Here is a 13,471-nt window from a genome sequence, read left to right as displayed (position 1 = left end):
CTGCTTCGTGACATAACTTAACACACGAGTGTCACGAGACGTAACATCCGGCGTCAGCAGCTCTGAGACGGCTGAATGTCCCCTCAGGGATCCACAGTGTCTGTTGTGTTCTGCCGGGTTCTGGCGCGGATCGAGCTTGGCACGGCAAAGTGAACAGGAGGGGCCTCGGTCTTTCTCTGTACACGCTGCCCCGCTTGGCAGGAAACAGCCTGGCAAACCCTGATGTGTTTTCCTGGGAGGCTCAAAGGGAACGAGACACCGACACCTCCGGAGTCACACGTCAACTAAAAATGGTATTTTTCATAAAAGCTCTCTGTGACAGTCCTTCTCATAAAGATCGGGGCTGAGAGAAGCCGGAGTGGAGGGAAAAGACGAAAGGAGGATGAGAAGAAGAGGAGAGGAGGAAGAGGAGAAATGGCCAGTCGTCCCTCCTGTGGTGGTCTGGCAGGTGATGAGAGGAGGAACGCTGCTGATATATCCTCACAGAGAGAAAACGTCCTGCTGATGCCGCTGACACAGAGACCTTTTCTTCCTCTCCTCCTCCCCCTTTTCCACTCTATTCATCCATCACTCTAGGAACACTTCTGCGGTGGCAAGATTGTATTATTTCAGCAATCAGTGTGTAAAACACTCACCATCTTTTCTGTCCAGGCGCTGAGTCCAAACAACAGATACTGTTTTATAAGCAACACTGAGACCGTTTTTATTTTAGTACTCGATGTATCTAATCTCTACAAATCGACCTAAGATCTAATTTTTTTTATCAATTCTCCACCTTTGAGGAAACGTCAATTAATTCACTGGTTATTAAGTATTATATAGATTTATAAAATGAACACACAACTATATACATAACTTAATATATAACACAAATAATAAACAAACAAAGAGGGGATTATGCCAAAACTGTGAAGACTTGGATATTCTTTTGACTGTTTCCTTCCTTAGTTTCGTCTTTGTGGGCTCATGTGCATGTGTGTGCATGCACACAGTATTAGCTGAAAGTGAGGGTGTACTTGGACATCCAAGGTGAACGAGGTCAGTCAAAGCCAACAGTCACACCCCACTTCTGTTAAGCCCTACATTCCCCCTCTAAGGCATGTCAAAAGCTTGGTCTGTCTGTGATTTTCTTTTCAATGGGCACAAAGTTACCTCAGTTACCTTTCAAACACAAAACATGCAGCTTCACTTCAAAGCTCTTTGTGCATCCTCAGAGATTTCCACACCACATTCACTCTCATTTTCTGCATTTCTGCCATCACCATGTTTGTTCTTTAATGTCTCTTTTGTGTTTTTCAGCTTCAGCGACAGGATGTGAGTGTTGCCTAGAGAGCAAAAATACTGGATGAGGAGAGTTTTTTAACCACCAGGAGACCCAAAGTCATGTTGTTTCTAACAATAAGGTAAAATGATAACCTCCCATAGTTAAATTGCTAGCCAGATGACACTGTACACAGCCCGGAGGACTTGGCTTTTTTAGCCCTGACCTGATTCTCCCAGGCAACACAGGGAGGCAACAGCAGATTTAGCCAACAGACACAAAAAAAAAACACAATTATGAATAGAAAGTGAGATGGTCCAAACATAACCACGAGCATGGCACCTGTCATGTTGGAGGATATATGCTATGTTGAATAAAACGTTGTGCAGCAGGTCTGGGTGTTTGTGGTGCAGTGATGTCCTGTGTGTCAGATCGTTCCCGCCCTGCTGGTGGAGTTTGGCACCAGAAAATGTTCAGTTGATCTAAAACATCAACACCAAGTTCCTCAGGATCAAAGAATAACAGCACCGGCTTCTACACCAACAGGAGCAAAAAAAATACAAGACGCAGCCACAAAAGCGGTTCAGTCAGGGATGTGGTTCTCACTTTTATTACCCTGGAAACTCTCACTGCTGCCCAAACGGCTGCAGTCTTCATCACTTTCTCCACCTCAATATACAGTATAAACCCAACAGGTGAAAGTCACACGAGAAAACTGAACTACTTTTGGAAATAACAGAAGTTTAAGAGGCTGATTTAGGAAATCTTATCATCTTATCAAAGAAATAAATCAGAGCACTTCATCACGAAGCAAGTCTTGGAAACAGTGACACTCCCAGATTGATGATATGTAAGAGTAGATATTTAACCCCGCCCTGCGCTGCTCCGGTATCATTCACTGCTGCAGGACTTTGCTGACCTTTAGAAAATAACTTGTCTCCTGTTTATATGGAGGCTCATATGGATGGATGATGGTTGTAACCTGTTTGTATTCTCCGGCGCGAGCCGGCGCTCGACGAGTCAGCACTTTGGTGTAAGTGGCAACATGGCGAATGTCAGACGAATATCATTTCCTAATATGTTGTGCTTTTTGCCTCGACTGCAGGAGTTTAAACACAGAAGCAGAGAGGGAGAGACTCTCTGTGATCTATGAGAAGTCTTTACTCAGCGATCACTGAGCTCTGATTTCAGGTGCTTTCTGTGTTCTGTGTGTTTTCTGGCCTTTCTTGTCAAATATTATATATATATATATATATATATATATATATATATATATATATATATATATATATATAAATAGTTTCTTTTTATCCATCATTTGTCTTCTTTTAGAGATCATTACCCAGCTTGAACTTTATTCTGTTTTCTTTACCTGCACAGCAAACCGATCAATATTCATCTCATCGCCAGAGTGTGTGTGTGTGTGTGTGTGTGTGTGTGTGTGTGTTCATTTCCCCTCACCTATGATATCGAACCACCTCAGCCGATGCATCTCCGTCATGATGATGCCCACCATGTGAGTGACAGGTTCCGTTTCCATGACAGCAAAGGTGAAGTGGGGCTCGTCAAATGTGATTGGCTCGGCAGAGAGCGGCGGGCGTGCGATCCACTCGATGTCGAGTCTCGCTGTAGACGAGCGCGGCGAGCTGCCCTGGTCTGTAGCTTTAATCTGGAAGATGAAACATAAATTAAATTAACATTTTAATGAGTTGTTTTTACTAAAAACAGAAGTACAGGAAGACAATAATGGAGATCTTGTGGAATAATTACACTCAGCCTGGCTCCGCCTACATCACATCCCTCAAAGTAAATAAAGACAGACTGTTAGCGCTGCTATCTGAAAAATAAAATGTCCACCCACATTTATGTATTTATTATTGTATCACATTTTCCTCGATGTTGATTACAGTGCGGGTGGATTCTGCCAACGTTTTCTTTCTTTCTGGAAAGGTGCTAAACGTCAAGAGAAACAAACTCTTAATGACTGTTCTGTGTGTCAACGGAAGAAGAAAAAAATTGTTTTTTGAGGTTTCTGAAATCCTGCGGAGCTTCTCTGCTGCTGATTAACCTCTCTGGCTTCCACAATGCAGAGTGATGACAGGGACTGAGAACATTCATTGGTTTCTGAGCAGGTGTTAGTGAAGTGCCTTTCAGGGTATTAAGCACGGGTAATTTAGCCTTTTTAGCGGAGCTGGTGGGCTCGGTCAAGACTTCAAAGTCTCCACACCTCCCACAGAGATGCGCAAATGAGGCACAGCTCTTTAGAGAAAGTATTTACCTAAAGCCTGTTGAAGTACAAACTCATCATCACTCTTGCTGAAAGACCTCCTGTCTTGCACGGTTTTTGTTTTGGAGCCACGCAACTCCATGTGGGCAGCTCAGATTTGGCAGCAAAAGTGCAAAATATCAACTGACTGAACTCTGAATGGAGTTCTGAACACCTACCGTCAGGATACTGTAGTTTCCAGGCCAGAAGTCCCCGTGCGATGTCACCACACCCGTCACCGAGTCGATCTCAAAGCGCTCGTCCTTGTTGTCTTGGAGCTTGTAGGTCACCACGGCGTTGGACCCCTCATCGTCGTCACGGGCGACCATCCTGCAGACTTCCCGTTTACCTGCCTGGTGGCGCTGTTCAGGCAGCCTGACGTGGAAGAGCTTCTCGGTGAACTTCGGTCGGTTGTCGTTGGCATCTAGAACTCGGATCATGACGGTGGCGGTGGAGCGCAAAGATGGAGATCCATTATCTGAAACGATCACCTGAGAGTTAAGAAGAAAGAAGGTTAATATCGTAATAATTATGTCACTTGTAAAGATAGATGAAAACTTGTATGCAATGAAAGAAAATATGACTATTTTGTGATGAAAGAACTGAAGTCAACTTAATAAGAAGTAAATCATGTTGGAATCATCGTAAGAATAAAAAAGGCAGCTGCTTTTCCAAAAGAGGAAACGTTGCACACATCTTTCTTGTAGCTGCAGTGCATTCTGGTCTATCTCCTGAAATTGGCCCCTGTGTTTCCTCTGCTCAGATGGATTTTTCCCCGAATGACTGCTTGAAAAACACCTTTGACTCTGAAGCTAAATCCTGATCCTCTCCTCTATTAGACCCCACTGAAACAGATCAAATATCCAAACATCTTTCCCATAAGTGCCTGTAAGCGACTAGTTTTAACTCACGTTTGTTGTTGATACAGAAGTGGTACATAAAGCAGTGTGTAAAACAGGTATGAGTTTTCCTTTAACAGCCTGTAGAACATCTACAGTTATGGATTCATTGATACTCTGAAACTCAGACGCTCTACACAACAGCGAGAGTTGTTTTTCCCCATTTCAGCATCAATCCGAAGGGAAGGAGAAAGAAATGTTTTTAAGAGTCTCACCTCGATAGTGTGTTCTGGTTTATCCTCCCGATCCAAGGCTGATAGAGTGCTGATAACACCTGCGAGCGCACACACACGCACACGCACGCACACACACACACACACACACACACACACAGGGAATCAATGCCATGAGTGTGTGTGAGTCTCAGTCCCAGGAAGTGAGAGTGCTAATTACACATAAACAAACAAACAAACACAGACAGATAGAAGTGTTATTGCTTCTGTTATTGTAGGTGTGTGTGTGTGTGTGTGTGTGTGTGTGTGTGTGTGTGTGTGTGTGTGTGTGTGTGTGTGTGTGTGTGTGTGTGTCACCCAGAGGAGTAGCAGAGCTGAATGCACCTGAGCAAACACATTTTGGTTTATGGATGTTGTTTCTGCTGTTGCTGCTAGTACATCTGTGTGTGTTTGTTTATGTGTATGTACAGCATGAGGCATGTCAGAGGAGCACACATACATTTTTGTTTCACCTTGTGTTTCAACAACATCGTAAATTATGCAAAAAGTGATAAACAAACAACTATTGATAATAACAATAAAATATAAATATGTAATAATGCTAATAATCAAAGCACATTTGTTTGGGGGAAAAAGAAGCAGCATCTCGTTGCCTCCCTAAGCGGATGGAGTTTGCTGTTGTCATGGAGATGAAATGTGGTCGAAGGCTCCGGAAAAAGCTAGTAAATGGACCTTGAGTTAAGATTTCGTTTTGTCACACTTAATATTTCCAAAGGCAAGAATGAACTTTAATTTATTAACATTTAAAAAATAGCATATAAAATAATGTCACCACATCTGTTGAAAAGGTTATGGTCAGTATTTGCTGGAGAATGGAGAACAACACTGGCATTGTCAACGGTTGAGGATAGAAATTAGGTTAAATTATTCAGAATATGTTAAAAAAACTGATTCACCAGGCTGAACAGCCAATCAGAGCGCTCTCTCTCACTGACGGTCGAACTCAGCAGAAGGAGCATTTGATTCAGGCCGACCAGAACCAGCGATGCCAGACACCACAGGCTCAATGACGGCTGACTGGCTGTTTGGTGAATCAGCGCTTCTGTCTGTATCTCTGTCTCACAGTTAGCTTGTTTTTGATACAACATATAAAGTATGCAGCTCAGCAGGTTATTCAGACACGTCTGGCTGCTGTACAGCTGTTTGTCTGCAGCTGTTGGGAAACCTAAACTTTGTCCTCATTTCAGGACCTGTAACCTGCCAGGGACACTGAGCAGTCCACTGGGACACTTTTGTCAAGTTAAAATCTAATTCAACAACACCTCAATTATGATTAAACATAATTATTATGTAAAAGTTCTCATTATGCTTCTTTTCTTTGTGTGTTCAACTCTTGCTCTGCACAGTGAAATGTAAACTGCAGGACTCCTGACGCTGTCTTCTTTGGTGGGGGAATTATCATTGAAATTGATTTTTATGGCCTTTTTATGGGGAATGAGCTGTTATTACCAGGCAAACAATAATATTTACAAATATATTTTGGTCTCATAAAAGGAGACAGAAGGATTCTCTTCAAATCTGCAGAGGACATGAAACTGGAGAAACAAAACTCTGTTCAATCAATGACATCTGTGTTTCATGAATACATTATCATTTATCATATTCTTTATTTAGACACTTTTTGTTTGAAGCCCCCACTTGCATGCATTTCGTTTCTCTTTTTTCTGCAGCCGTGAGTCAATTTCCCAGTTGGGCTTTTGACCCCATCTCATCAAATCTAAATAAATGAAGTGTGGTGTTTTAAGGCAGCTGTTAGCTCTAATAGGAACACCAGAGACACACTGGCAGGGGATGACTGCTAATTCTGCTGGCAGCACAATAACAGGGGTCAGGTGGAGGAGTGTGTGGATAAGAGAGATATTTATCCTCTTTCACACCAAAGGCAGATGGAAACTCCCTGCTTATTGATGGTGTGAAATCATTATGGATCCTGCTCCTAACCAGGGTTTTATGAGAATCTGACGTTCCTCAGAACATCTGCTTCTATAGTAACAACAGCATCTCAAAAGCAGACATCTGTACAACCTTCAGCCGCCTCGTCTTCCTATCTTTCGAGCTGTTGCACTTGGTTGATCAGACCAATAGTCACAGAAGTAGTTGTGTGACAGAAAACTTCAAATCCTGCCTTCTTTCTTACGTCTGCACATCTGGCCAATTGCTGTGTGAAGAAGGCGTGACTGTCTAATTGTAGGTTTTGGAAAGTTAAAAACGTGTCAAGGTGCAGCGTCCCAGTTCCAACTTTGGAAAGGTGTCGGGGGGAGTGGGGTTCAGATGCTGTTAGACGACCTGACAAGCACTTACTGGAAGCATTCGAGGGCCTTAAGCGGTTTCTATGCTTCATCAGAAGTGCTTGTTGGATGGTTGAACAGCTTTGGAAATCACCTCCTCATTGGGGGGGCTGTCTCTGTAGATATTCCAAATATTCATAGTGAGAAAGAAGCCAGGGTTTGAATTAGTTCTGTTCGAGCATAACCCGACCCAGACGGAGGGGTTTCTAGAAGCTGTGACTGTGTGTGGGGGTGTGTTAATGGACAATACAAGGATATCTGGGCGAGGTGGATTTATTGTAAGAAGTTGAGTAAATAAAATTTCAGGGGAAATAAATCTATCAACAGAAATGGGAAAATAAAAAGTCAGCTGCTGACAGACAGCAACATGCTCCTGGAGTTTCAACATACCCATGTTCAGCTGAAACAGTCACATGTGTCACTGTTTCAGCAGTTCTGTTAGGCGGAAGGCCAGGTGAGCACAGGTGTGAAAATGGGCAGAACTCCAAGTACAATACAAAACTCTGTCCTCCACTGTTCGTTCTCACTGCTTAAATACACAGATCACCTCTGTGTCGACAGTGAAGGAAGTGTTGAGCTTTCAAAGAGACAAAAGCAGAACGACAAAAGTTTGTCTGCATGAAGCAACAGCTGGAACAACTGCACGTTTCTTTAAACTCTCCCTGACGGCACCCGGAAATGCGCCTTCCTGTGTGCTTCCTGTAATTAAAACATTTAATTTTTTATCGCCTGATAAATATTTTCTTTATCTCTTGTGCCAGAAACTAGTTTGTAATTTTGTAATTGCTTCCTTGATAATAACAACCAAACTTCTTACCCCTCCTTCAAAAGCTAGCAGCTCTATTATTATAAACTGTGTACAACACGTCGTTGAGATCGACCGGAGGCTTCGATCAGAAATGAGTAAGCAGAGGTTGAGAGCGCTGACCCTTAAAACCACATCTGCTTGTGTATTATGTGTATTTTTGTTGTTGGTGTATTTATTGCTGTATCTACTTATTTGACAACTGTCTGTATGTACATTCATTAAAGCACTGTAGTACTTTTAGGTACATGTAAATTACTTAAGTGTTTATGCTACTTTATACGTCACCACATGTTAGAGGGAAATAGTGTCCTTTGCACTCCACTGTATTCAAAGTTACTCAGATTAAGATGTAAAAGACATAAAACTGAAAAAGAGAAACTTTATAAAAATATGAATATGCAGACACAGAAAAGCGTCACACTGCTTGCTTATGTTACAAATTCTAAACACCAGATTTGTGTAATTTAGGTAGAAAATCTGCCAGTGTTTATTTGTTAGGACCCAGTGAAGGAGGCGGACATGTTCTCTGCAGACAGAGCCGGGGGACTTAAGTGGAGTGAAAGACCCAGCTGAGGGTCGTTCAGGCCTTTTACGACAGTGCAAACAAACCCTACTGGGAGGGCATCATTAGGACAGGTGGGGCACATTAGAAAGTGTGTTTCTGTCATTAGTGCAGACATGGGAATCGGGGGTAAAGCCTGGTCTCTCCCTCGTCGCCTGTTTTCACTCAGCCGTGCTGGACTGCTGTCAAAACCTCGTGAAGATAAACAGTGCTGTCTGGCATGTCGGGGCCCGGTTTGTTTGTTTCCTCGTCTTTCTCTCCAGATTCTCTGCCAGTCGACTATTCCTCAGCGGCTACTTTGTTTTTTTGTTTTCGTAATGTAGCCTCTGTTTCACTCAGTGAGCCCTGTCAAAGGCACGTTTTCAAGGGAAACGTCTTAAATTATGCTGCATTTCTGAGCAACATTTCAGCAATATCAATGAGGGAGGGGGAACAAGGCTCTCACGCTCTCAGAAAAAGTAAGAGAGTCCGTCAAACATGTCAAGATTGCAAAGCAGGACTCCAAATTCACTTGGGTTGGTTTACAAGGAGAATTTCTCTCTTGAACTAAGAATACAAAATTACCTCTTCAATAACAAATGTATGCAAATTAAGTCGTATGCGTAAACAAGCCCCTGGAAACAGCAGCAAACTGCCTAATTCATCACTAATTGCAAGAGCAAATCCACCGAGCTGGCCCCCCTGAGCCTTAAAGTGCCCCTCATTATGGGATCGCTATCTGATCTGAGATGGAAAACGCTCTGCCTCGTTTGCCTGACTTACTAATAATGATATCTGATCACTGCAAGCATTCTGATTGGACAAACTTTCTCAAGGTACAACATGTGAAACTTAAAGGCTGTGCAAATCTCAAACAGGGTGGAACAAACAGATTTCTCTATGTGGAGCAAATTAAGGCGAATACATGCAAGTTTGAGTTGTTATTTGACTCCACTGATGAACAGAGATGGAAGGGAAAGGTGTGAAACAACGATATTATAGTGGTTATTCTGTTTTTTTCTTATTGCCAACAATCTCATAAGAAGATGAAAGGTAACATCTCTCAATACTTTGTCTTCTGAGAGCCCCAAGTTCCTACTGAAGATGCAAATCTTAAAAAATGGGTCCTTATATAATATATATTATATATATATATATATATATATATATATATATGAATAGCAGTATGGTGTATGTAGGATTGAGTCAAAATAAACTGCAGTGTGTGTTCATGGTAATGAAGGAACATGTCACACAGTGCAACAGTGTGGCTCATTGATGTGTTTTTAATAGTTTCTGAACAACAATGGAGCTCTGTGGCACAGAGGAAGAAGATATATCAGGCTGTGATACACACACACAATACTTGTTAGAAGGACACATTAAATCTTTTGGTCCTTTGGTCTTTTGTCATTTCAATGGATTTGTTGGCAATAATAAAAGTATAGAATATCACCAGACTTATCCCTTCATGATAACCAGTGCTCAGTGGTAGCAGAAACTAAAGCAAGACCACAGAATGCTTCTCAGTCTAAGGATCTTCAAGGTTCTGCAATAATTTGAGGAATTTGCTGTTGCAAAATGCTAATGAATTGGGCACATTCCTGACTTGTCTGGCCTTGTCAACAAACAACGGTTTTGGTGAAACACATAATGAAGCCTGAAGTGCACATACTTAGATAACACAGAGATGCTGATTTTCGGTCATTTTGGTAATTTGGCACACCCTCTTTCCCTGCACCGACCTGTTGTTCAAAGCAATAATAGCCCAACAAAAACATATTGGACTGGATTTTCTTTGGGTTTCCTCCGTCATTCAGCACACATCCTCTCCTGGTGAAACTTTATCAACTGATTCTTTGAGGCTGAATCAGACAGACAATGCTGTTGTATAAAGTATATACACACTTCAGGAGAATAAAGGATTACTCAGAAACCTGCGTACAGCCATGACTCATTTTCATCCTGTCGAGGCATGAGAGGTTTCTGCACCAGTCACCCTGTACATTAGTAATAGTGGGTTCATTTGTGAAGATAAGACGAGGTGGATCATGTTCTAAAGATCAGGTATCAGCAGCACGTTTATGCCATTTAAAGCAACACAATCTCCCTCATTTACACGGATTTCTTTGATCAGTGAGCGCTGACATCAGATTGTTCTTGTATTCTTTGTTTGTCTGGTGATTTTTGAATGTCCACATATCCTCTTAATGGGTTTTGTACCCGGCGTGCAAATTCCTCTGATTGAAACTACATTTGAACATCTAATTACAAAACTGTGGGCATTATTGTGCTGCTAAAACAGCCTCTATTCTTCTAGTTTCAGACTTTCCACCGGATATTGAACCTGGATGCAGGGATTTGCTCCCATTCAGACCCAAGAGACACTGATCGGGGGATAAGGTCTGGCTTGTTCCAGTTCATCCCAAAGGTGATGGATGGGGTTGAGGTCAGGACTCTGTGAAGGCCAGTTAAGTTCTTCCACACCAAACTGGGAAAACCATTTTGTTTTGGAGCTGGCTTTGTGTTCGGGGGGGCATTGTCAAGTTGAAACAGTTGCCTCAAAGTTGAAAGAAATATCATTGTATGCTGAAACATTAAGATTTACGTGTGGTTAGTTGTGGCTCTTCTTGTTCCACCACTTTGGTGTTAAGTTTAAGTTGATGTTCTTTTATGTGGACCCATGAAAGACTAACCTTTGGAAGCTAATGGATATCCCATATGAGAATAAAGAATACAGTTCAGTGACTTTTCTATATGAATTTAGGTCAGCCACATTCAAAAAGCCAAATGTAAATACGTTAATACACACACCTTTTAACACACTTCATCCTGTGCTTGTATGCATGAGTAAATGAATATCAAATACACCTGCTTTTGCACAAAAAAGCTTGTTTTAATGTGGCACCCTTCAGCTGTTTCAGCACCTCCTTACCTCCCTGCCTTTGTGTGACGTCTCTCTATTAACACAACTCGCCCTCTCTATCTGTAATCCTTTGGTATACTGGCCTGAGGGTGTGGACAAACACCAGAGCTACCTGGAGATTATATGAAGAGGACAGGGCTTGTAGCGGCTTGTAGTGCAAGAGCTAATGCTGCGCTAATTTGCCTGAACATCAAAGTCTGCACCAGGTGACTCAGCTGCAACTGTCAAAACTGAACACTCACATACCTGAGGGGGGCTACAGGCCTTTCCCCCCCTGCTATTTTAGTTTTTCTCCATAACTACACATCCTTTCAAACCATGCATGAGTGAGTTTGTGAGTGACCTCTGAAGGTGTTTCTCATTATGAATTCATTTTCAGTTCTGCCCTCTCTGGGACACGCCCAGGTTCTGCATGGCTTGCTCTGCACAGACTTGCAACAGTGCATTAGGAGATATCAACCATTTTTTCCACCCCCCGTGTGGGAAATAATTTGCTGTTAGGTTTAACAGCTGCAGTCATACCTCTGAATCAAAATGTAAGTCTTCCATGGGGACATGGCGACATATACAGATATGTAGGTCTTCCAGATGTCTGTGTTCTCAAGGGGAGATGAATTGAAATGTAAATCAATCTCAAGGCAGCGAGAAGCCTATAATTCTGTCCAAACTGCTCGTGAAATGGGAGGATGACACTGTGCAGGCTGATCCAATTACATCCTATATCCCAGAGTTACTGTATATCTGCCTGCCCGTACGTTGGCTCGCTAAAAGCTTCAATTACATGTTTCAGGGTCATGCTGAACATTATCAGGAAATGGTAGAAAATGGGAAGAATGTTTGCTTATATAACCTATAACCTATTTGCACCATTTCTGTTGGATCATCTTGAGAATTAAAAAAATAAAAATAAATGATTATTATTTCACATAATTAACATTAATAGAATTTCAGGCAATTGAGTATAAATGAGCAAATTGTGTAGAATTTTCCATTTGATGTAAAGTGTATAGTCATAATAAAAATAGCAAAAACAGCAGACCCTCCATCCTGGGCAAAAACAGAGGCACAGTGGGTAGATATTCTCCATTTGAACGCATTGTTTGACTCACCAGAAACATATTAAGCTCTAAATTTTTTCTTTAAGCTGCTGTAGGACACAGAAACATTTCAGAGGATGCTTAAAGGCCCTCAGTAACTTTTTTCAGACAAAAAGTCAGTGGGGCTCTGTCTCTGTTATCCTGGACAGGTTGGGGTTGGACAGCAAGCTTAAAACCATTGTTGGCAATAGTTTTTCATGGAGCATGGAGAAGCATTGTTTTATAGCAGACAGCGTTTCTGCTCATTCACTCTTAATTACCTGTTTTGGGATCCACATCAAAGTACGTCCGATGAGATTCCAGCATGTGGAAGGAAAGCTTCCCCTCAGAGGAAGCGTCCACGTCTGTGGCCGACACATGGACGACGGACTTGACCTTGTCCACGTTCTCCAGGACGGATGCGAAATACACTGGCTGAGAAAGTTCTGGCGCGTTATCGTTTACGTCCAGGACCTCCAGGAAGACGTGAATCCATGAGATCAGAGGCACAGTCCCCAGATCAGTGACGTAGACAGAAAGCCAGTAGTGAGGGATCAACTCGCGGTCCAACGTCTCTGTTGTACGAATCACACCTGAGGCACATGAATGGGTGGGGAATTAGGATTAACTGCTCACTGTTTTCACTTGTGAACAGCACACCAGTATTTACTTGTTTCAAATCTGCTGCTGTGCCTCAGGAACTAATCACTTATCAGTATATTAAATTTTATACTTAATAACTGTAACCACCCTGGAGGAAATATCAATCACTATGACTTTCATCCAGCTTAAGGTGCGTGTTTGCATTTTAAAAAGTCTGGATTGGTGCCCGAAGGCTCAGCAACATGGGTGACACATTTGTGTTGCCAAAACCTACTCAGATTCTTAGTTTAAGAGAAGATGGATACCACAGGTTTACCACTGGTGTGCCGGGGGTCTAAAAACAAGGAAGATTGGCTTTTCTGCACATAGTTGCCTTCAGAAGCAGTTTAAATTTGGATACCCTGAGGGAGAGCTAAAAAACCAGCAACACAGAAAAAGAGATGTATTTCAGCATGGTTCCATTATGACAGTGAACTCTCTTTGGCCTGATTTTATCTGAGCCTTAAGTGCAGCAGCAAACTAATGGAATGCACTACGATTTGTTGAGAGGTTGCAGAGTATCCTCTGCAA

At 42.2% G+C, this 13,471-nt stretch overlaps 1 protein-coding gene across 1 annotated transcript in view; it reads right to left on the bottom strand.

Moving 5' to 3' along the window:
- The window catches only part of fat2 (FAT atypical cadherin 2), a 91,788-nt gene that overhangs the window by 63,695 nt on the left and 14,622 nt on the right, over positions 1-13,471 (bottom strand). The window contains exons 3-6 of the mRNA XM_070913111.1: positions 12,580-12,891; positions 4,642-4,700; positions 3,707-4,018; positions 2,723-2,930 (exon numbers count right to left, since the gene is read on the bottom strand). Of these exons, the coding sequence (XP_070769212.1) occupies positions 2,723-2,930; positions 3,707-4,018; positions 4,642-4,700; positions 12,580-12,891 (891 nt within the window). The remainder of the gene's footprint in view (positions 1-2,722; positions 2,931-3,706; positions 4,019-4,641; positions 4,701-12,579; positions 12,892-13,471) is intronic.

This window comes from Enoplosus armatus, chromosome 10 (assembly GCF_043641665.1).
Source record: "Enoplosus armatus isolate fEnoArm2 chromosome 10, fEnoArm2.hap1, whole genome shotgun sequence".
Classification (NCBI taxonomy): Eukaryota; Metazoa; Chordata; class Actinopteri; order Centrarchiformes; family Enoplosidae; genus Enoplosus; species Enoplosus armatus.
The sequence above is the reverse complement of the archived record's forward strand: the minus strand, read 5'-3'. Positions and strand labels throughout refer to the sequence as shown.